The sequence below is a fragment of the Anguilla anguilla genome, chromosome 14 (genome assembly GCF_013347855.1).
Source record: "Anguilla anguilla isolate fAngAng1 chromosome 14, fAngAng1.pri, whole genome shotgun sequence".
Lineage (NCBI taxonomy): Eukaryota > Metazoa > Chordata > Actinopteri > Anguilliformes > Anguillidae > Anguilla > Anguilla anguilla.
Genome location: NC_049214.1, coordinates 33,122,517 through 33,147,630, shown reverse-complemented (window position 1 = coordinate 33,147,630; position 25,114 = coordinate 33,122,517). Strand labels below are relative to the sequence as shown.

The 25,114-nt window shown below is 45.2% G+C and overlaps 1 protein-coding gene across 1 annotated transcript in view; it reads right to left on the bottom strand.

The window, feature by feature from the left end:
• Positions 1-1,284, bottom strand: part of LOC118212406 (cAMP-specific 3',5'-cyclic phosphodiesterase 4D-like) — a 59,985-nt gene extending 58,701 nt beyond the window's left edge. Inside the window, 1 exon segment of the mRNA XM_035390237.1 lies at positions 1,145-1,284. Within this exon segment, the coding sequence (XP_035246128.1) occupies positions 1,145-1,269 (125 nt within the window). The 5' untranslated portion in view covers positions 1,270-1,284.
• Positions 1,285-25,114: the final 23,830 nt, after the last annotated feature.

Here is a 25,114-nt window from a genome sequence, read left to right as displayed (position 1 = left end):
TACTATAAGACGTATTTTAATTAAAGAATGTTTCAAGTACTAGAGAAGAAAAAAATTTCAACATCATGCCTTCATCAATGACAAAAAAAAATGTTGAAATGTGCAATTGCCAAAGAGATAATTATTATCATATTTTTCTATTAAATGTGATATTTGGAATGGTGAATCGGAGCCAGGAGTCTGCGAAGCCGCATCGGACACTCTGGAACACAAGCACACATAACCCAGCGCCCCCCCTGAACACAAGCACACATAACCCAGCGACCCCCCTGAACACAAGCACACATAACCCAGCGACCCCCCTGAACACAAGCACACATAACCCAGCGACCCCCCTGAACACAAGCACACATAACCCAGAGACCCCCCTGAACACAAGCACACATAACCCAGAGACCGCCCTGAACACAAGCACACATAACCCAGCGACCCCCCTGAACACAAGCACACATAACCCAGCGCCCCCCCTGAACACAAGCACACATAACCCAGCGACCCCCCTGAACACAAGCACACATAACCCAGCGACCCCCCTGAACACAAGCACACATAACCCAGCGACCCCCCTGAACACAAGCACACATAGACCACCAGCCTGCGTTGGACCCCCCCTGAACACAAGCACACATAGACTACCAGCCTGCGTTGGACCCCCCCTGAACACAAGCACACATAGACCACCAGCCTGCGTTGGACCCCCCCTGAACACAAGCACACATAACCCAGCGACCCCCCTGAACACAAGCACACATAACCCAGAGACTGCCCTGAACATAAGCACACATAACCCAGCGACCCCCCTGAACACAAGCACACATAACCCAGCGACCCCCCTGAACACAAGCACACATAACCCAGCGACCCCCCTGAACACAAGCACACATAACCCAGCGACCCCCCTGAACACAAGCACACATAACCCAGCGACCCCCCTGAACACAAGCACACATAACCCAGCGACCCCCCTGAACACAAGCACACATAACCCAGCGACCCCCCTGAACACAAGCACACATAACCCAGCGACCGCCCTGAACATAAGCACACATAACCCAGAGACCCCCCTGAACACAAAATAACCCAGCAGCCTGCGTCGGACCCCGCTTAACACAAGCACACATAACCCAGCAGCAGCGGGCGTTACCATCGGCGCCTGGTCTTGATGTCGATGGGCTTGTTGGTGGCGAACGGCGAGCCGTTGCTGTAGGAGCAGCGGTGCCTGGAGCCCTTCTCCAGGGAGAGCAGCTCGCTGCTGGCCGGCAGGCTCATCTCTTCAGCCGCACGCGCACCGGGGAAGCGCCCTAACGCAGTGCGCCCTCCACCCCGCGTCCACACCCAATATGTACCTCCATGCGTCAAAGAGGGGAGGGGGGGGGGAGCGCGTGTGTAAGAAGGGGTGGGGGTTGGGGGTTCTCGAAAAAAGCGTGGTTCCCGGTGACACTAACGGTAGGAAAGGTGACACCCCTGCGTCTCATGCATGGAGAGCAGAGGGATCGGATCCACGTGCCTCCCCCCCCTCCGTTCCTGTTCCCGTTCCCGCTCCCGTCTCTTGGGCCGGCGTGCGACTGAGGGTGGACGTTTCCGAAGCAGGGGAACCTCCTGCCTTTTTCGGTCTGGCTGTTGCTCCCGACGCCCTAGCGCGAGTTGACAGAGCGCTCCGTGACACAAAGGAGACGGGGCGGGTCTGTCGAGCCCTGTGCCTCGCACAGATGATTTAATAACTCTGCCCCGCTCGCCTTATCAGAGCCGTTTAGCCAGCGCTCAGCACATCCGCAAAGGCTGCAGCTTCTTCTCCCACTCAAACCAAACAGGAAACACGCTGCCCAAGCTCCCGCTCACCAGCACTTCTTCAGTACAGTGAGAATGACTGCCTGAAGTAAATCAGAAAAAAAAAAAAACGACGAAGCCAAATCGAGAAACGCACTTCATGCACCGTGCGCTTCAGAGATAGCGTGATGGCTCGGTTCTGGAGGGCATAGATCAGGGGTGTCCGATCTTACCCGAAAAAGATTGGCGTGGGTAAAGGTTTTTGTTTTAGCCCAGCGCTACGACACTTGATTCAACAAATCAACCAATCATGGTCTTCAATCCAGACCTTGATAAGTAGAATCAGGTGTCTTAGTGTAAGGCTAAAACAAAAACCTGCACCAACACTGGCCCTTTTTGGGTACGACTGAACACCCCTGGCGTAGGTGCAGTCCCACTGTAGGTCTGATCCGAATACGGACCACACTAGTGCCGACTGTGGCCAGGGCCCCACAGGACAAAGCAAGGCTGGCTCCAGCGTTGCCCTGGGGTGGGAGGGTCTCAGTCATCTAGAGTGACATCATCATTATCAGGCACCACTGACCCCTGCTGGTCAGTGGGGCATCTGCAAGTCCACCTGTAGAGCTGCACTATGAAGCGTCTTCCACAGGAACGTGTCTGTGTGAACCTGACTCGTGAACTGCAGTGTGATAAGATGTGGCACTGGCATCACGTGCTTGGGAAGAGAGCACACGCCTGTCTGCGCTTCCCTGGATTGACAGTGGAGGTTGATAAAAATATGATTCACCATTCCAAAATGGAGGACAGTAAGTTGGGAAAAAAAGGATAAAAAGGTCTGAAAAAAGTAAAGGTCACTTCACTGGATAACTTGACTCTCCTGGGAAGGAAATGCAATGGGTGGAAAAAGGTACGATCACAAAAAAAGATCCCACTATTAGCTGTAATATAATTTAATAACTGATTTTCCAAAATCTCCTAGCCAATATAATACTAGCAATCAGTAGGTCTAGTTCAGTTGTTTCATGAGCAATAGCACTACAATATTGCTATTGCATAGAAGTATATTTGCTTTATTAAAACAAAAATATTTTGGAGACCACTATATGAAAGCTTTGACGCAAAAAATAATTACATTAAATAGCACTTATTGCAGTTAACCCTAACGTCATGGGTGGCTCATCCTGTAAAAAACACACTGTTCTAGTGCATGGATGGTCCTCACGATCTGGTAGCTGTAAAGGCACTGCTCCAGTACATGGATGGGCCCCATGATCTGGTATCTGTTAAGGCTTTGTTCCAACGTGTGGATAGCCTCCCCCCCCCCACTTCCCCCAACCAAGCCCTGCTCTAGCCCCGTGTGGCCTCACCGCATTGGCCCAGGGAAAACCCTGCTCCCAATTCTGCCCTTGCCTAAATTCAACACCCCCAAACACACGGGCCGAACGCAAGCTGCCTGTGCCGCTGCACACAAATCCCGCTCAGCAGATGTTGAAGATATCGAGAAACGGCTCTCCCCATGACTATGGAGGACATGACTAAATCATGCAAATTACGTAATTTATGCAAAACAACGCGGAGAGCCGCAGTAAATCCATCTGTCTCAAAAAAAAGCGGTCTTTTTCCGAAGGCCTTCAGCTTCCTCTGTGTATGTGGACCAGGATGGACCCTTCTCTGGCGTGAAGCAGCTCAAAGCAACCTACAGGTGTGCCCCTACAGGGGCGAGAGTGTACCAGGGCAGGGTTTACACCCCAAAAGCCCATTATCGGGAGATTCTGATACCCAGATGGAGGAGAACAATGATGACCTCATGAGGACATGCATTGGAAAAATTCTGTCTCTTTCTAAAGAGTGACTGCATTCATAAAAGATTCACAATCACTGTTTTTCAGTTTCAGTTATGGTGGCATTGAAATGTTTTTTGCATACTGCGTTCAGCAGTGAAACGGGGTTATGGGCTGATGGCAGCCTTTTATAATAAACTCAGCTGTAAGACCACTAAGCAGTACTTAACTCATGGAAGGAAATTCAATAAATAATATACACCCTACACAGAAACAGGCTGCGCTCTAATTTCAGTCCTTTGGGTTAAAAACAGATCTGTGTGCGTCCATAGAATTCAATAACAACATTCAAAAAGATGAGACTAAAAGATTCAAATGATTTTGGCATTTTGTCTTAATTAGTGAGATTACGCTGATAGCAGACTTATACCCAACTGTAAGGTATATGGAAGGGCTCATGGTTTTTTTTTTGGGGGGGGGGGGCAGGGTCCTGCGGGAAGCCCCTCCCTCCTGAGGGTTCTGAGGGCTCCTGTGTGGGCCTCATGCAATGCTAAATGTGACCGAACACTGTGTTACGCTGACCCTCCTCACCCCAGCACGCCTGTATTTTCTGCGTGTCGAGCTGAAGTGCTTCATGTTCTCCCCCGCGCTTTCCTCGTGAATAGTGCAGCACGCTGCTCTGGACTCCACCGAACGGTCGCTTTCTGTCAGGCTTAATGTTTCATAGGGAAACCAGGCCAGGAGCCATGACACCTTCAGCCAGCCTGCTGTGATGTAAATGAACAGCTTATCTATAGGACAGCGAAGCGCTCAGGGTTATATCAGCGCTAAGAGAACATATTTTAGATATGTCATGTCCCCTACAGGGGACAATACTTCATATATGTCAACAAAAAAAGACATTATCAATGTACAAAAAAGTGGGACGTTAAAAAAATGCCAAGTTACTCACACACACAAGTTATTAATTTAAATTTCAAAATCCAGGCCTGCCGCCAAACGTATTGAAGTCCTTTACAGTCGATGACCGAAGAATTCTCACCATAATGAAGACACCATCCCAAACAGCTGCCCAACAGATCAGAAACACTCTTCAGGAGATGTGGATCTGTCAGTGACTACTGTCCACAGACAACTTCACAAACAGAAATACAGAGGCTACACTGCAACATGCAAATCACTAGATTGCTGCAAAAACAGCATGGCCAGGTTACAGTTTGCTAATAAGCACCTTAAAGAGCCTGCAGAGTTCTAGAAAAAGGTATTGTGGATAAATGAGACCAAGATTCACTTCCGTCGAGTGACGGCAACAACAAATCATGCATGCCAATGGGAACTGCCCAAGATCCAAACAACCCCCCTCACCAGAGAAACATGGTGATGGGGGTGTTATGGTTGGCATGCATGGCTGCTGCAGATATTGGCACACCTGTCATTGATGATGTAACTACTGATAGTAGCGTGCAGGATTAATTCTGATGTGTACAGAAGCATCTTATCTGCTCAAGTTCCACAAAATTCATTGTATCTACTGTAGAGATCTTCCAGGTTTGACCCAGTCTTATAATGGCTTCCTTGACTTTCATAGGCACAACTCTGGTCCTCATGTTGGCAAACACAAATAACAGACTCCAAAGGCATACAAAAGGCTAGATTCAAAACTGGATACTGAAAACTCTCTTATACCTGCACTAATGAAGCAACTGAACACACGTGAGTAATCAGAAACTCCTCTGACACCATTTGTCCCAAACATTATTATGCCCTGAAATGGGGAGACTGTTTATAGAAAGTGCTGTAAATTTTACATTAATAATACCCTTAAATAAAAGCTGAGAATGTGCACTTTAACCACATGTGAATTTGATGTGAGTGTGAGTTTGATTGAAAATCTAAAATCGTGGAGTACAGAGCCAGATCAAGATAAATAAATATGTATTTATCTCAAACATTATGACGCTCACTGTATATGAATGAGGCATGAATGCGTAAATGATGTAGTTCACACCCCATTACTACACTACGAACAAATTCGCAAATGAACCAGCGCATCTCTTATCGTCGAAGATTAAACAGCAGCTTTTACAAGCGCGCTCTGCTGTTCTCATGACAACCGGAACAGTTGCTCGCCCTGCGAAATCCGATCTGCGGAGGAGACAGTGACATGATAGGCCCACCCTGCCTGTAGCGCCAGCCAATCGCGAGGCAGCGTGCGTCACGCAGGTTCGCCGGCCTCTGAGTGCACTGGAGGGACCGCGCTTGTCCTTTCGTCAGCTGTGTCGGAAAGCAAACAAGTCCAGATTGTCGTCCTGGCAACAATTCAACGACTCCTGACAGTTTGTTCTTATTGCAAGCCTGGAACTGTGATGCAACCTAAACCCGAAGAGCCGTCGTCTCAGCAAGAAAAGCTCAAAAGGGCACGTTGCAGATAAGATTTGATGACATTGTGCTATTAATTTAAATTTTAACGCCGGGATCAAGAACGCAAAGGTGTCTCAACAAGCATGGTTTGCATAATGACAAGCGCAGCTCTATTGCGTTCACACAGCAGGGATCGGTCTTTCCCTAGCACTGTGCGAATTATTGACACATTCAATTGATCACCATAGTAATGAGCAGAGCGAAGTTTCATTTTGACCTTACCTGAAGCAAAATAATTATTTTGTAAAATATTTTGAAATTAAGTTAATCAAAATGTCCTTATTATTTTGAAAGAATGACGCTGACGAAGCATGTTTTGTTTAATGCAGTACTTCAGTCTCTCCATTAGAGAGCAGCATACGCTTGCGCAATGGTGCCTGTGCTGTAATGGTACCGTATGAGGGACGAAGAACATCCAGATTATTAGGATCCAAGACATTTTCTGAGGACGACCTAACCTTTTACCTGGTACTGTGACTTTGAAAAATAAGATTTCCCTTAGCATATAAAATTACATTTAGTTTTACATTTAATTATACAAGTACATTTAGTTAAAATTGTCATGGTTTTGGCTGATACCACCATTTATTTTCCTACCTGCGCCTTTTCTTCAGTTATTACGGCCATTGGTTTTTTTATGCGCCTTTTCTTCAGTTATTACGGCCATTGAGTTGATTAAATTATACACGTGCAAATTTCTTTTTACAATTTGCACCTGTTGGCGTTCTATTTAAACCCTGAGCAAGCCGATAAGCGTTGCTTCAGTGTCACTTATGTTGCACGAAAGCCGGTATTCTGTCAAGCGAGGTAAAAAGGTAAAAAGGTAAAAAGGTAAAAAGGTAAAAAGGTAAAAAGGTAAAAAGGTAAAAAGGTAAAAAGGTAAAAAGGTAAAAAGGTAAAAAGGTAAAAAGGTAAAAAGGTAAAAAGGTAAAAAGGTAAAAAGGTACGATATTGGATTGTTGTGGCTATAAAATTAGCACAACAGTCTTTAGCTTTTTTAGATTGTTGGCAACAAGTTAGTGCCACAACCTAAGCTCAGTATTCTTTCTTTAGGGTTTTACTTTTTCAGCCTCGGTTCGAGGTCGGTTTTCTTCGAGTTGCCCCGTTTTCTGCTCTGGCAGTTTTTATTTTCATACTCCTTAAGCCTTAGTTCTTTTTTACCCAGTACGTGGGTTGTGTAGAGCTTTTCTTTGGGATACTCTCCCTAAGGAGTATTGTTTTCCTTTCCCTTGTCTCTTGAGACTTTGTGGCCATTTTACCTCTGGTTAATAGCTTAAAGAACCCCCCTGTTCAGTTGCGGTTAGTCTCCCAAAACTCCAACTCCCTCACAAAAATACCCATGCCATTTACAGTAATTGCAAATAAGAAATTAGAAAGACCAAGATGTAGGCTAATCATTTTGCTATAACCTTTTTAAAAAGGACATTTACATAATATTCTGAAATTGCATTTATGTATCTAAACCATACTGAAAAAATGATAAGCTTGCTACCCAAATAGCTGACTATTTTACCTGCCGTGAACTTGAAGACACCTGAGAGAATCCATAAAACATCATTTAAAGGGGTCTGTTTTGAGATAATGAGACGCTCCCAAACCCAGCAGCAGAAGTTTTTTTTCTTTTCCATTTCTTACCATTTCCAGTAGAGGGCAGTCTTCATATTCATCTCGCTGCAAAATTTCTGATTAATGGAGCAATCTACACCTTTTTCCACCTGTAATTCATATCTGGGTTCAACAATTTATATTTACAAGGTCAGCGTTTAACATTTAACAAAAAAATAACTTTCTACTTTTTAAATTGGTACAGGTGCTAATACAGAGGTCAGTGTCATTTTTTGACGAATGGCCAAAATAAATGATGGAGCCAACTTGGAATTCCTAAACCCACAGAGAGGGGAGCTCTCCCCTCTGTAATCTTCCATCCGAGCAGAAGCACTCGGAGAGGACTTATCTGGAAATCAAACCGCTGCGGTTTAAGAGTGGCTACACCGTAGAAACTCTACAAGACAGAACGCCTCATCCTCAGATCAACAAACTACAATGGCCATGAATACTAAGAGGGAGTAAAAAAAAAAAGAGATTTGGTTTTCTCCCTTTAGTACAATTGATTAGGGCATGACTGGCAGCACCCGGTACACAGCCACTATTTTACAGCGGGTGGAAGAGTTCTTCTCCTCTCACACAGGCCCCCCACCCTGCCTCAGCACCACGGTAAAGGACGTCCGTAGGAACATCCAGATTGGCTCAGGCACAGACTACCTGTACAAAAATTGGCTAGACTACCTGTACAAATAAATTTGTAAAAAAACACATGACGTGAATATTGTGTGACGGTAAGCAGCTATTGGTGGACCCAATTATAATGGGTTATGCGTTTTCTTTATGTGCCAGTGATTACCTGCCGTGGTTCTATCTTGATTCAGTTAAAAAATAAAGGAGGTTTGTAAACAGAGAGCCTACCCAAGGACTGTAAATGTATGGGAACGGCAGAAACAGCAGAACAAAACGCAGCCGTGTGGAGACAAGTCACCAGGTACCACCAGCGAATATCTATTTCAGCCCCCCACACACACACACACACACACAGCAATCACAGGGCCCTCACAGCATTGTTACACACTCTATTGATTACATTTATTTAATCTGCCCAAAGTGGCTTTGGGCAGGCGCTCCCCCGGGCACCAGCTTGTGCGGGCGGGGCTCCATTTGCCTCGGTCACCGGCGCGGCGCAAGGCCACCTGTGCCCCGGCGCGTTGCCAGGGCGACCGCATTCTCTCGGCCGGCTCCCTCTCCGAGCCTCGCCCTGGCCCTGGGTAATTGAAAGCCGGCGGGTTTTTCCGCGGCGGCTGGCGGAACAACCGAAAGTCGCTCGGCCGTAGAGAGCCGGCTTCTATTAAGGCTCCCGCGCCGGGGGGGGGGGGGGGGGGGGAGACGGTGCCTGACGCTGACACATCGCCTGTCAGATGTACGTCAGCTACAGTAGAATGCATGTCGTCATAGTTAATAGTTCGTAGTTGTTTACGTATTGTGCATTACCTCAGGACAGGGTTAATAAAACAAGGGGTTACCCAGGGGTTACCAATTAGCAGAATAAGAGATTGATTTCCATCTCCCACAACGGTAATTAGAGTCTTGCTCATTCACAAATCAATTGGTTAATAAGTTTATTGGCAATTGCACAACTGACAGAAGTTGAACGTGTAGTTTTGTGTTTTGTCAAAGTGTAAATGTCATTGAAGTCTAAACAGTTAATTTTAATTCCCTCTAGCAAAGATGTGACACTGAAACAGGCCTTTAACTCTTTAAATGAGCTGCTGAAACGGGCCTTTATTTTAACTCTTTGGAACAGAAGAACCCCTATAAAACTACATACAGTAAAGTACACCTCTCTATTGCTCTACAGAACTGAGAGACCCCCATAAAACTACAGTAAATTATACCTCTATTCCACAACACAACTGTGAGAAATCCCTCCATAAAACTACAGTAAAGTACACCCCTCTATTCGTCTATCCAACTGAGGGGTCTGTCTCTCCCCACCCTGTGTACCCGGTTCCCTCGGGTGTGACGTCTTGTCTGTACTCTCCACTTATCAGTTATCAAGAGGGAATTCAGCACTGCAATAAGCCTGATGATTGATTGACATTTCAGGCTATATTCGCATTAGCAATGACATACCGGCGACAAAATTTAGGTAAGAAATAACAAGGCTGAGAACTTATGTAGCAATTTACATAGTTATATTACACTCGGATCGGTTAACATAATTAACAGTGATTAAGGGACACCAATGACGATCCAGAAAATACATAACATTAGGAGATTTAACATCATCTTAAGCTGGGACTTTTGCCATTTATTGAGTTTCACTTTGAACATTTGATTGAGCAAGTAACATCAATTGTTAGTAAAGTAACAAAATCTATTTTTAAGGGTTAGTGCTACTGGCTTGTGCTAGCCACACCATATGGCCTCACAGGATTGCGGTCAATAAAGGCTGCCGATGCACTAGCACTTATTTACTGTAAGTGTGATAACCACTGCAGTGAAGTAAGAAACAGCCAACAAACCACGGGTAATGTGAGAAATTCATAGTCCAGCTCACGTGCACACACTGCTGTCTATGTTCTAAAGCCCCATTTTGGCCCTTCCAGCCTCTGTATGCCCTCATGTGATGCAGAAAATGTCACAAAATGTCAGTCCATGCAACATAAGTTTTTTTTTATTTATTTTTATTTTTTATTTATTTTTTTTTTTTTATTTTATTTTTTTTTCCCCCAATAAATGGGGAGCAAATGTATTCAGCACCCATGCTAGCTAGGGTGGCATTGTATACAGATAATGCCTTTTATACCAAGGTATTCTTTTTTTTTTCCTAGTTAGCATCCCCACATGGGTGCTAGAACATAAGTCACACAATAAACAAATACTAGCCCATCACTAATCAACTACAAGCCCATTACTAAACAAATACAAGCCCAGTACTAATCAATGACAAGCCCAGCACTAAACGAATATGGGCCCAGTACTAATCAACTACAAACCCATCACTAATCAACTACAAGCCCAGCACTAAACAAATACGAGCCCCACACTAAACAAATGCAAGCCCATTACTAAACAAATACAAGCCCCACACTAAACAAATACAAGCCCAGCAGTAATCAACTACAAGCCCCGCACTAAACAAATACAAGCCCATCGCTAAGGAAATAAATCCAAGGAAGCAACCAGCCTGTCGGCTAGGTGGGGGGGGGGGGGGGGGGGGAGGTGAGGTCGGTCACGTTCCCCCTGCTACTCCCCACCCCCCCACCGCCTGCGTGGGCTGGCACTGGTGGAAATCCTCTTTCGCCTTCGCCCGCGTCACTCAGATGTTTTGCGCGTCACTCTCGTAAACAATAACTAACCAGAGACCGCTGACGTGCAAGCAAATCCTCTTGACCGCATTTCCCCCCTCCTGTAATTTGGCGGATGATCCTCTGAGACGGGCTGGTTATACAGACTGAGGAGCTGCGGCCCCAGTCTGTGCCATTCCCCGTGTAAAAAGAGAGATGCGCATTTTGTGCCTCACAGGTACTGTTAGGGGGTTGTACCCAGGTGAAACAGGGATACCCAAACTGAGGGGGGGGGGGGGGGGGTGTGTAATTATTAATACAGCTGGATAATGACCCTGAGGAAACGGGCAGATCGCCTTTTCTGAAAGTGACAGGGCCTGCTGTCCCAGGCCTGTCTGCCGGCTGGCTGTATTCATCCTCATACTGAGCGCAGACCAGACATTTTAAACAAGGGTGACATATTGGTGAATAAATAAATAAAAAAAATAAAATAAAAACATGTTTCTTTTAGTTTAACTGTTGCGTTAAATATTACCTTGGTGTTAAACAATGATTCATTTTCACTAACTGTTGCATTATACATTACTTCAGTGTTAAAGCAATGTGTCATTATGTTAGTGTTCGAGCTGCTATATTCACCTGCCTATGAGATTCTATATTCACTGGCCTATGGGATTCTATATTCACCAGCCTATGAGATTCTATATTCACTGGCCTATGGGATTCTATATTCACTGGCCTATGGGATTCTATATTCACTGGCCTATGAGATTCTATATTCACTGGCCTATGGGATTCTATATTCACCAGCCTATGAGATTCTATTTTCACCAGCCTATGAGATTCTATATTCACTGGTCTATGGGATTCTATATTTACCTGCTTATGGGATTTCTATTCATGGTAAGAGAAAATGAAAATCGCTTGTAAAATATGCTCTCTGACCCCATGATTTTGGCTGTGAGTACAATCTATCATTATTCTCTAAGTCCCTGCGACAATGACATGCACCACTGAGGCACTATGGGATGATGATACAACAATACATTTATACAGCAAAGCAGGTCAAGTACGCTGCTCAAGAGTACAATGACAGTGTTCTACCCGGGAATCGAACCTGTGCCCTTTAGGAAACAAGACCAACTCCTTATCCATTATAAGGAGGGCTGAGGGGATAAGTTTGAATCTGCAGAAACAGTGCAGACATATTTCATTACATACATGGACTGTTTATTGGTTATACACCACATCTGAAAACATTTACAATTCAAAATGCTACTTGGCTGGACTCAAACTCATTTTTAATGTTTTTTTATACTTTGGGATTGCCTGGAGAGTGTCTTTCCTACTGTCTCATAGGCATCTTTGAGCCAATGAGCGTGGAGGAGTTCATGTAGTACTATGGGCATTTCAGTTTTTTTATGTAACATTGGCAAAACAGCTCAAATTCGCAATAATATTTAAAGAGGAAAGTTTGGCCTTGAAAAATGGCATAAATATAGTCTTAAGTGTCAACATATACAGTATAAGCCTAATGATTATTTCTCCTTTTCAATTTCGTATTAAATAATTTTTTCATTTTTGTCTTTAAGCACATTCTCTTGGAATCATTTTCTAGCCAAGTAGGGGAATAGTCTAACAAGTGTATTGTTACTTATCTTATACAATACATTTGTGAGACCACACTTGGAGTATTGTGTAAAGTTCCGTACTACAAGAGAGATATAAAGGCTCGGAAAAGGTTCAAAGAAGGGTAACCAAACTGATTCCTGGTATGAAAGATAAAAGCTATGAGGAAAGACTTGATGCTTAATCTCTTCAAGCTTAGTAAAAATAGGGTTAGGGGTGATTTGCTTGAAGCTTTTATATTCATAGGGGATTAACAAAGTGAACTACACGAGATTCTTTGGGTTGAGTTCTGTTAGTAGAACTAGGGGAAATAAACGTAAAATAGCAAACGGTAAATTCCGGACAGACATTAGGAAAAAAAATCTTTCATGCAGAGAGAAGTCTATAGCATGCCAGGTCACATAGTAGAGGCAGAAAATCTGGGGATTTTCAGGCTCTATACAGTGGTAGATACTACCTAGTCTGTAGGTAACCAGGGCTAAACTTACTCATGGCAAACACCGTTCACAACAAATGATAGCTGCATATAACACAGGCATTAAGCAGATGCTCCAGAGGGACACAGTTTGCATTCTTTTACATGCAGTCCATTTATAAATCTGGGCGTTTACTGAAGTAATGCAGGTTAAGCACCCCAGCATTCGCCCACCTGGGGCTCAAACCTACATGCCTGTAGTTGAAAGGCCAAACCTCCCAAAGCATTTTATTGCACTGATGACGGCCAAAAAAACAATCAATATCGAGCTACACAAATTTGATTTTGATTAGTTGTCCAGACGCAGAACAGGTTTCTAAGGTACCTTCAGCGTTTGGTCCACAAACAATAACTGTCCTGTAAAATCAAACAGTACAATGTTTTTTTAAAGAAGGGGGGCAATCAAAGTGCTCCAGCTGCTGCGTGACATCTGGCATAGTGCCCAGGAGAGGCTCAACCGTGTTCGGATGACCAGGGTGACACCCGCCTCTGGCACCGCCATGTCCGCTCCCCCTCCCCCCCCCCACATATCTGGGAATGCATTCCTTAAAACAACATTCCCAGATGGAAAATATGACACTTTCCCTCAAGGGGGGCATATGACTGTGCCTCTCTGCTTTGTGAACTCCTGCCTCCCCCCCCCCACCCCCCTTTCTGACGAGATCCTTCATGCTTAAAGAGAAAAGCAAACACAAACCGCCAGGGCCGGTATTTCCAACCCACAAAGTCCCAAATGCGTCACGGCGGTGTCAGGCGACACCGTAACAGCCGCCGGCAATTCGTCAGGCGCGATTTTCACCCACCGGCCCCGGCGATGTGGGCGGAGCCCGCGGTGCAGCGCGGCTCTATGGGCGTCAGCCGCAGCAAGCCGCTGCGAGCAGGTTTTATGGCTCGCTGCGTTTCGCCGTCGTCGCGGCGATAAAAGCAGAACCAGTGAGACCGCAGATGACACTCCCCAAACAACAACAGGCACTGAATAAACGGTGTGTGGAATTTTCCACCAGTACAGCTGCATCCACAGAGGACGGATACCAAGCTGGATACAAGGATATCTAACAGTGAAATACCAACCTCTAAAGAGCATCCTCTGCACAGATATCAATTATACGCACCTGACACCCCACTATCGATGCACACTATCAAGGTCCGGGTTCACTGAGGTCATTAAAGATCTCATGACACTTTTAGAAAAAGTATGGGTGATAACCTCAGTGCCCTGGACAAATTCCCACTAAAAACCGGCTCTCGGTGTCCGGCCACCTAATTCCAGCCCATATATCTGATTGGCTGCACAATCCTCGCATTCCTGGTCACTTTCCATTCCCCAGGTCATCGCTGCAACAGAGAGCCAAGCTCTCAGCTGACCTACCTGGTTAAATAAAGGTTAAAATGAAATTTAAAAAAAGGCTGCCACCTGTATTCCCTCCCATACATTTTTATGTTATCCAATGCAAGCTCGGGTAGGTCTGGTCAGGGCAGGTGTGGTCATGTGTGGTCAGGGCAGGTATGGTCAGGGCAGGTGTGGTTCAGGACAAGTATGGTCAGGGCAGATGTGGTCAGAGCAGGTGCAGTTGAGGGCGGATATGGTCATGTGTGGTCAGGGCAGGTGCAGTTGAGGGCGGATATGGTCATGTGTGGTCAGGGCAGGTGCAGTTGAGGGCAGGTGCAGTTGAGGGAAGGCATGGTCAGGGCAGGCTCGGGGCATTGCTGGCTTCACCGTACCAGTTGACGTCACTCACCTCAGCGCACAGAAAATATTATCACACGCATACTGTCTACGCCAGGGAAAATCCCATAATCTCAAAAGCTGAAGGTAAGGCAAAGAACATCCCTGCCTTTATTGGCTGCCCTGTCCACTGACTCCAAAACAACTGAGTGCATGTAACTGGCCCTTCTTGGAACAAAACACTTACTGTGTGTAACTGGCATTTCTAGGAACAAACACCCACTGCATGTAACTGGCTTTTATAAGACCAAAACACTCACTGCATGTAACTAGCCTTTATAAGACCAAAACACTCACTGCATGTAAATGCCTTTTATAAGACCAAAACACTCACTGCATGTAAATGGCTTTTATAGGAGCAAAACACTCACTGTGTGTAAGCCATTATAACAGCAGCACAGTTTCCCTCCTCTAAGGCTCCCTCCCAGTGATGTCATCGGTCTGGGGAATGGGGGTGGGGTTCCAGGTGAGACGGGGTGGGTGGTGGTCATTTGAGATCATGTGCTAAACAGCCAAAGAGGACCCCCCCCCCCCCCCCCCAGTCCCGACCCTTCCTGATCCCCACTTAATCCACTCCATAAGGGCCTAACGGTGGCCATGTGCACAGTGGCCAGGCCCCTCCCATTTTCTGAGACATTCACACTTCTCCCAGCGCCGTAAATAAACCTGTTACACACATCGCGCTGTAGAGGGGGGAGTCTCTAAGATAACACAGCATTACTGTAAGGAAACACAGCAGCTCTCTTCATCTGCTGAGGACTGAGAAGAAAAAAAAAACAAAGGTGTATTCTGCCTGAACTGTGACAGAACAGGTGGCGCATTCCACGCGATATTTGAGGGAGCAGTGCGCTATCGACGCGATATTTGAGGGAGCAGTGCGCTATCGACGCGATATTTGAGGGAGCAGTGCGCTATCGACGCGATATTTGAGGGAGCAGTGCGCTATCGACGCAGATAATTCACTCATGACTGAATGATCCTTTTCAGCCACGCTTATGGCGCTGGGAAAAAAAAAAAAAACCCCTGTGCATTCACACAGCACACTTCAACGTCATAACAATGAAACTCTATTCACGACTGAAGCATCTACTCCACCATCATTAACGGCCGTTAAGAAATGCCCTTTGCGGTCGGTCATACGATACCCCTGCAAAATCACAACAATTCATTCCTATTCGCCGGTCAAATACCCCCTTTGCGGTTGTTAACGGTGCGGAACAGAGGAGCTTTATTTTTGCGACCGAGCCGGCAGGCATGGACAGGGGCTCGATGAGAGAGAGGGGGGTCACGTTTTCAAAAGCTCGCCAGCTTTCCACCCCCGCTGTGACTGACATCCAAACACACGGAGACCAGCCCCGGGCCCTGAGCTACCCAACACCAGCTCACAACAGCTCGACAGCAAACGGTCCCCAACAAAATGACCGCAGAGAACGTCACTATGATTCTGAAAACAGGATGCAGACTCAAAACAAAATAAAGAGTCATACCGAAAAGCTGATTAAGGATCACCGCAGTGTACCCGCGCCGCAGTGCTACGCATCTCCCCTGCAGAGTGTTAAAACTACTCATATTATTAACTGAAACGCACAATTGCGTGAAAGTAATGGTTTGGTGAACTCAGATGTTTCCTTTTAGATTGACATGTTCTGCAGTCCAAAGGTGTAGTGTAATGGGTAAGGGAACTGGTCTTGTAACCTAAAGTCACAGGTTTGATTCCCAGGTAGGACTCTACTGTTGTACTCCTGAGCAAGATACTTAACCTGCATTGCTTCAGTATATATCCAGCTGTATAAATGGATACAATATAAATGATATGTAAAAGTTGTGTAAGTCGCTCTGGATAAGAGCGTCTGATAAATGCCTGCAATGTAAATGTAATGTAAAGGGTTAAAGAATTTGAAATCATGATCTCACTCCGGTGCGATGTCCTCTCATAACTGAGAATAAATTGAATCTCTGTTCCTGCTCAGGACTGTATATATAACATGCTTGGCTGTCAGCAGCTGTCACTCAATTCAATTTGTTCACAGGTAGCACAGTGGTTAGGGAACTGGGCTTGCAGGTACAAACTGGCAGGTTCAAGTCCCAACGGGACACGGCTGGGCTTGTGGTACCCTTGAGCAAGGTACATCCAGGAAGCCCTTTGAAATGAAATTCATTTTGGAGCGAGACACAGCCCAGGAGAGCAGCCACCATAAGATAAGTAAAACACAATACATAGTAACTCACACAATTCAGAGTGACTTAGTTTAAACAATTGCAGAAAAAGCACACAAGGTTAATGAATCCATTCAATGGAATACAAATGTCTACTGTAAAGGACTTTTGTAGACACAAGATACCTTTATAACTATATAACCAATATCTTACATAACCCATACCTTATGGACTGTGCACCAGGCTCAGCGGAATAGTGCAAATGTGAATGCTAATAATGACACAGCAACTGCGCAGATCACAGAAATGCACTGTGCAGACAATACAGATCAGCTGCTTCCATCCTTCAGACAGGAGCTGGGAAACTTGAGGCCATCAGCAGTTAATGAGCCTCTCGGCTTTGCGTGCGTCAATAAAGAGCAACCGGTTCATTTCATTAGTCAGTCGCCGTTTCCTAGGGGGAATTTTCAAGGTAAAATCCTGTCTTTTCAACCGGAACAAAAACGTCATTTCTCCCTGGGCTGAGCCTCATGGGAGAGGCCATCACTCACAATGTTTAGGGAGGTTTTTGTATGTAAACCCAACGGTGAAGCTCCATTTAGGAGGTATAGCAGGTGCTGTGGTGGACGCACTGAACCCTTCCTGTAAGGGAGTGGAGAGCTGACTCGGATTGCTTTCAAAACCCTTCAGGAAGAGGGGCTTTGAATCCCACTTGCAAATATTGATGTTTGGCTATTGACTGAAAACGACCTTGCAAGTGCCAAAACGCAACAGCATTACGTCTTTATGTTCTTCATTAAAACTCCAGTTGTACAGTTACGCACTAGCCTCGTTCGATCTTTCTGACATTCATTTCCATTTTCCATTTCTCCCTGTAACATTTATTTTATAAAACTGCAGTAGGTATGTTAAAGCATACATAAACTACAAGTAATTACACAATACTATATAAGATGGGAACTACCAAATGGCTTTTGGGTATTGAGTAGGCTACTTCATGATTGGCTTTGAGGTATGCTTCGGATCATTGGCTTATTGAACCATCCACTTATCCACTTAACGATCCATTTGGCCGATTCTGAGCATTCTAAGGGGAATACCAGGTTTTTGGCCAAAACCTCTTGTTCCTTGCAGGAGTTCACGATTGCATTGACCTCAACAAGAGTTCCAGAACCAGTAGATGCAAAACAACCCATAGATCCATCACTTCAAAGATCCACCATCATATTTCACTGTGTGTAGTATGAAGCTTTCCACTGTTAGAGTGCTTATGATGCCAAACCCACAACTGGTGTGCCTACCTGGTCTCATCTGACCATAACTCCAGGTTCTAATGGTGAAATGAGAGCAAAACTGAGGTCACTGGCACACCCAGCTGTGATGGCTTTGTCATCATAAGAAGGCGCTCATCTTGGAAGCCAAGCCCACAGTGAAACACGATGATGAATCTTTAATGTTATGCAATTGTTTTGCATCTATGGATTTATATCTATTTTATGTGACTCTAAAATTGAATACATGCTTGAAAAAGAGACTCAACAAAACATAATTAAATTATTTCAAACTATGAAGCTAACGTGAACTATTTTGGAATATGGTACATTATACATATATTTACAAATTTAATGTTTAAATAAATGTCAATCATGTAAATATGAATTGAATTGGATTTATTTTGGCTGACTGTACAGAGTATATCATGTACAGGATGCATGATGAACCACACATTGTCCACTCCACTGAAGCAGAGATGACCAGCGCTTACCTCACTAACGCATGGACGACCCCTGACCTCACTTCCTGAACACACGTGAGCCACAGTCACACATTGTCCACTCAAAGCCTCCACACAGCACGGGGAAGTACTTACCTAGAAGAAAAAGAAAATGCATTAAGTAGGAAGCTACATGGAAAATATTCATAATCACATATTTCCATAAAGACTACTTAATTATCAGAATTGTTAATAATAATAATAATAATAATCATCATCATCATCATCATAATTTAAGCATGCTGGGACAGGGACATCATCATCATCATTTAAGCATGCTGGGACAGGGTCATGAAGTGGAAGTGTGTTTATCTAGTTTTGGGGTGACCGAAATTACAGATGTTACTAAGCAGCATGCCAGGATTAGGACATTAGCACAGTGGAGTCAAAAGCACACTAACAAAATATTTCAGAAAAATGCAAATATATGCCAAAGACCAATATGCCTGCCTCACACAACTACAGGATACAGGACAGGCCTGTAGGGGCATGCTGAGATGTGTGTGTGTGTGTGTGTGTGTGTGTGTGTGTGTGTGTGTGTGCGTGTGCATGAGTGTGAGTGTGAGCCTGTGTGTGCGTAACGTGTGTGTACAGTGTGTGTGCGTGTGCATGTGCGTGTGTGCACGTGAGTGTGAGCGTGCCTGTGCGTATAGTGTGTGTGTGTGTGTGTGTTAGTCTTGGCACTGCATGAATGTGCTCTTTATAAGGGATAGTTACACATTGCCATTCCTGTCACATTACTTATTACTCTTATGATCCATTATTGTTTTCTTTACAATCAGAACGTCATGTTTTATAGAACTATTTATTTTCAAGTTAACCTTGGACCATTTAGGGTTGATTTACAATGACCCCTCTCAGACTGCATACAATAAGCCTTTGTTCAACAGGAAGGCCTGTTTCGATAGCATCTCATTTCAGACCATATTGTTCTTAAGGTGACATGTTTTTCCTGCTAACAGGCATTTCTGGAGTACAGAATCCATGGTCACTGGATTTTCACAATGTTACTGCCATGTCCAGACATTAAGAGAATCAAAACACTGAAATATTAAGGTATGTGAGCATCTTGTACACAAAGAGCTAAGACTTTAGCATGACAAATACGCATATGGCCTGAACACAGCCATATTTAGCATTTAACAATGACTCATATTCACTCAGTATTAGACCTCAACTTTGACTTGTGATTAAACACAAATGCCTATATTAATATTCAGAGACACGCACCTTGGCCAGTTCAGCAATTACCAGAGTTAATTAACCAATTAATTAAAGTGTGGCGTGAAGAGAAACCCCCTACCACTTAATCTAAGAGCAGAAGTCCACTGACCCTGAGACAAAGTGTGAGTTTCTCAGGCCCCGCTGGGCAGCCCACGCGTGTCCACAGCCTGTGCGGTGCGGCCCTTCTGCGCATGCATCTCTGACCACTGTCACTTAGCGAAAAGAGGGCGGGGCTACCACTGTTTCGCACCAATCCTCGCCACCCCACCCCCCAACCATCCCACCATCCTCTCAGTCATTCCATAGTGGCTGAACATGACTGTAAAAAAAAAAAACCATGTGACACCCCTCAGAGTCACAGCCCCCCCCCCCCCCCGCCACAGCTTCTGTGAATCTGTGTGAGTCAGGTCCTGATTCTAATCTAGCACAGAACACACCCCCCCCCCCCCCACCATAGCCCTGCATATCTGCGTGCTACACACTTTGCATTTAAAATAAAATGTAAAAACTGTACGTTCTACAATAAATTACAGTTGGAGTAGCAATAAATAATACACGCTGAAATATGTGCAGCACGTTTCAACAGATTTGCAATCCCTGCATTTTTTATTTAACACTGAATATTAAAATATATACTGCTTTTTCTGCACATTTCTCCGATCTTACTGTGAGACATTATGCTCTCCTCAACGCAGCAGAGCTACACGCAGGCAACGTGCTGAAAAATGAGTTTTCCACAGTAACACGAGAGTAGCAGGCAGTGGTGTTTTTTTTTTTTTTGTTTTTTAAATCCAGCATTGTAATGCCGATATTGTGACCCGCTGATCTGACGGTCTCAGACGGACGCGGGCGGGAACACAAAGCCGTGCAGTGACGCAGGAGCGTTCTCAGGCTACAGCCGTAGGAGGAAAAACAGGAATCAGCCCAACGTCACTCGCTGAACCTGAACTCCGCAGAAACAGGATCAGACATTAATATCTCCGCACAGCGCTGGTTTAATACCGCGGAATTGGCCCCGCCCCCTGTGTACGCATCATTCCTCTCCATGGTCTGATAAACGCTTTCTGCAGCTGTGCCACACACTGCCCTTTACTCACGCCCCGGCTAAAGGGCGGGGGGGTGTCACCCCCGGTTACACAGGAGGAAAAACAAGCCGTGTCAGTCATGCATTAAACTTCAGGGCTGAGGCAGGCTGCGCCATTATTTAAAAATCTTCAGTAATCTGCGGCTGTCTTAAGGGATATTATTATTAACCCTTTAGACACCAGTAAAATTCTAGCTGACTGCCAACAATTTCATAAGAAGCATCTTTCAAATAACTGCACACGTTGCTTTGTAACACACTTTGATGCAGGAGTGTTTAAAATTTAAAATTTAAAACCGGAGAAGAAATAGGAGGAACTTTTCGGGGCATACAGACAGTGGACTAGTGGACTACAGGTGGTGAAATACACACAGCCATGCAGACGCCACATACTTCAACTCTTCACAGTGAAGAAAAATTCCTGCAGATTACGAACAATTTAAAAAACTCCCAACGTTCATTCCAAAATCGAATTCTCCATTTGTGTGAGCAGACTTTTTAGTTAAAACACATTTTAGTGGAAAATTCAGAGCGATCTGCAGGAGTACTTTGAAATTTTGTCTGTGAAATGATTCTTTTAACTACGCCTGGAACCCGTCCCCCGCCCCCCACAGGCGAGTGTGTGCAGCTTCATCACAGCCCTGTATCAGCCAATCACATCGCTGCCGCACAGCTCACACGCTAACTGAATCCCGGCACTGCGGCCATGTTAAATCGGGATCGGCGTGACACAGCATCTTTGCTAATCGATGAATAAGTCACAAACGGTAGAGCTGAGTGCAATGTTAAATCAGCTCTAAAAAAATATGAGTCCGACAGAGACAAAATCATTAGACTGAAATATGCCCTGTCAGCACTGATTGTGTGCTGAAGGTTTTGCTGGGAGACATTATTCGAACTAGGGGAAGACATTTCAGATAAAATAATACTTGCTGGGTCTACACATCTCAGTAATACTTTCATAATTGTAATTATGATTTATGATTTATTTTACACAAAGCAGCTCTGCCTTACTGTACGCACAGAACCAGGCTAAAATGAGAGCATAGCTCCTTGTGTGTGGTGTCAAGTTTTGCAGCAGGACATGCTACCACAGGTCCCCTTCAGGCCCATTATGAATCCCTGGTTTGAGCATGCTCAGTACAGTCCAGTGCTCCTCACTGGTTTGAGCATGCTCAGTACGGTCCAGTGCTCCTCACTGGTTTGAGCATGCTCAGTATGGTCCAATGCTCCAGGTCTCAGAGCCACATGTGAGGTCATTCAGTTTAATAGAGGTGGGGGGGGGGGTATCTGTCACAGGTGCTTAATTTCAGAAACCTTGAGAGAACATTTGGAAACCTGGCCTTATAAATGGCGCATAAAGCATACCAGGGTCAAATGTGAATCTGAAATACTTTAACCCTTTAAATGCTGGTAAAAGCTTTTTCAGGCGCTCCTGCAGATTCCAGAGAACTAAGCAAAACACGCAACTGTATGAAAGAAGGCTTCTAGTGCTTAGCAGAGGTGGAAACGTATGGTTCTCTTTACAGTTTTCAGTAATCAGCAGGCAGTTTACAAAGTATCTGACCTGGTTATTGCAAGTGACGCAGTGTGACGCAGACACAACATGGAACGACCCACCCCCCCCCCCCCCCGACCCGTACAAGCATCAGAAACCAGAGAAAACCATTATTGTGCACAAGCTGCAGAGCACCTTACCTCACCACACAAACCACTCCCCCCCCCAAAAAACCTCCCCCTAATTATGAGCTGAGCAGCACTTTCACAAAAGAGTGCCTGAGGTGCTTAAAACCTTTCCCCCCCACCCACAAATCACTGATCCTCCGGAAGATAATAAAACGCCAAGAACATAATTATGAATTAGTTTTATTTAAAAGAGTGCTTTGATTTAAGCTGCTCGCCCACCTTCTGGCCTGTTTTACAAACATACTGAGCCTGCTATCTGTCCTGGTGTCAACACCCATGCCATTCCTTCAGGTTGGGGGGGGGGGGGGGGCAGTGATTCTATTCCTCTGGCCCCCTGTTGTGTTCAAGCTCACTGACTGCAAACTGCCTGGGTGGTCTGTGGGAGGAGGTCAGGGGTCATCTGCTGTGATGTCATTCATTTCTTCAGCAGTCAGTGCAGACTAAAACTCGAACAGGTCCCGTTCTATTATCACTGGTGAAAATATGATATAATATGTGCCAGTATGTGGTAAAACTGAAATAAATCCTAAAAGGGTCAGCAAAACAATTAATTTCTTCCAGGCAGGTACTCCTAAGTATAAGACACATTTTCTATCAAAACTCATTATATCCTCATCACTGTACGGTAAACAACTGCCACTCGCACATTGTGTGAAGGTCACACAGTGACATAGACTGTTTTTACAATACACGCAATCTCACTTTATATTAATGGAGTTTATAATTGAAGATATGTAACTTCTTATCATTGACCAGGCCTGTGCTCAAATAATCATCTCAAAGTCCCCATATTTGGGGCAAGTTTCGCGTGTTCCAGAATCTCAGACTCCCATCTAGGGCCGAGCAGAGTCCTTTAGAGGGGCAGGTGCTCAAATAGAGACAAGGGCACACCAACCCAAAAAAAACACTGATTTATGAAACCCAGTTATTGTACAGAATATACTTTAACAAACTGAATTAATGAAAATTAATGTCAGCAACAATAATAATACAAATATATTTATTTTTTTAAATCAAAGGGGCACATTGGGCACTAGGGGCAAAAGGAGCAGGTGCTCTGAATGTGCTAGTCCCACTGCCCAACCTGCCAGCTTACTCCAAGCCAAGCGAGTGCCAGGTTTAAATTCACTCAGATATTTTTTTACGCACAAGCGCCTTCCATTTTGTGCACGTGGGCCTTTGATCGAAACGGCAGAGAACCCGGCAGCGCACTCCAAACCGACTCCAGTATCATCTCACAGTTTGCTGATTTCGCACCTGATTACAAGCTGGCGTCTGAGCACGGACACTCTCTGCGAAAACATCCTCATTACAAATCAGTTTCTGCCATTTACTGCTCTTGTGAATGAATTCAGAGGCGATCCCACCGAGCGAAACAGGAGGGGATTAATTAACGGGAGGATCAGCGGAGGAGCAGCTCGTTTGTGCTGAGTGTGGCAGCTCGGGTGGCCGTCTGTCGCCCACCTGGGCGGTCTGTCGCCGGCGTGGAGGGACTGTCGCCAACAGGGGTGGTCTGTTGCTGACATGGGAAGTCTGTCACTGATGATGTCAGTCTGTCACCGGCATGGGTGCCAATTTGGGCGGTCTGTCACCAGCGTGGGCAGTCAGATGCCAATATGGGGGGTCTGTCACCAGTGTGGGAGGGTCTGTTCCTCTGTCCAACTGGGTCTGAACTGTGCAAGAGAGGAGGCTCTACCTAACTGCACCCACCCCACCATTTAATAAAACTGGAGACACTCCCCCCCCCCCCCCCCCCCCCCCCCAGGAAACGAACCTGAAATCACCCCCCCCCATCAAATAAAACCTCAGTCACACCTCTTTGTTAATAAAGACCATAAAGACCACCCCGGAGAAGGATGGGCAGTGTGAATGCCTTCACGCTCGCCACCAAAGCAGCGGCCGGGACCTCGAATCCCGCCATTATTCCCGTTATTCCATGGATGGAAAAATGCCGATGAGGTCATCTTTCATCGGTGGTCTTCAATTTAATTTTATTTGTATAGCACTTTTTACAGAGAACAGTCACAAAGGCACTTTACATAGTAGCAAGGCAAGAAAGAGAGCAAAAACAGCAAACAGAGCAAGCACCAGACCTGAACCCCCAAATAGCAAGCACATAAGATAAAAACTCCCAGTGGAGAGAGAACCCTCAAACGGTGGCGAGAAAATGGGAAGAAATCTCGAGAGGAACCTGGCTATAGAGGGGGAGTCCGTCCCCCACACTGTTAATGATGTTTGGACTTTGTCTGTGAGAGATGCAGGACACTGTATTTACAGGAATGCGATGAGCATGATTGTATGCTTGCATTACAGATCACAGAGAAAATTAATAAGAGACTTCAATACCAGAAGCCGCCACCACACCTGCGTCCTCCTGTTGCCAAGAAAAAAAACAATTATCTCCGCACTTATTTTATTGACTGCGGTTCCAAAGAAAGCATCTGCTTGGGAGATGCTGATAGGCTTTTATAGCTGACTGTGTCCTCAAAAGGCCCCTGACAGATGTAAGCTTAAGCACCGAAAACAAACACTTACTTTCCACAAACCGTTTG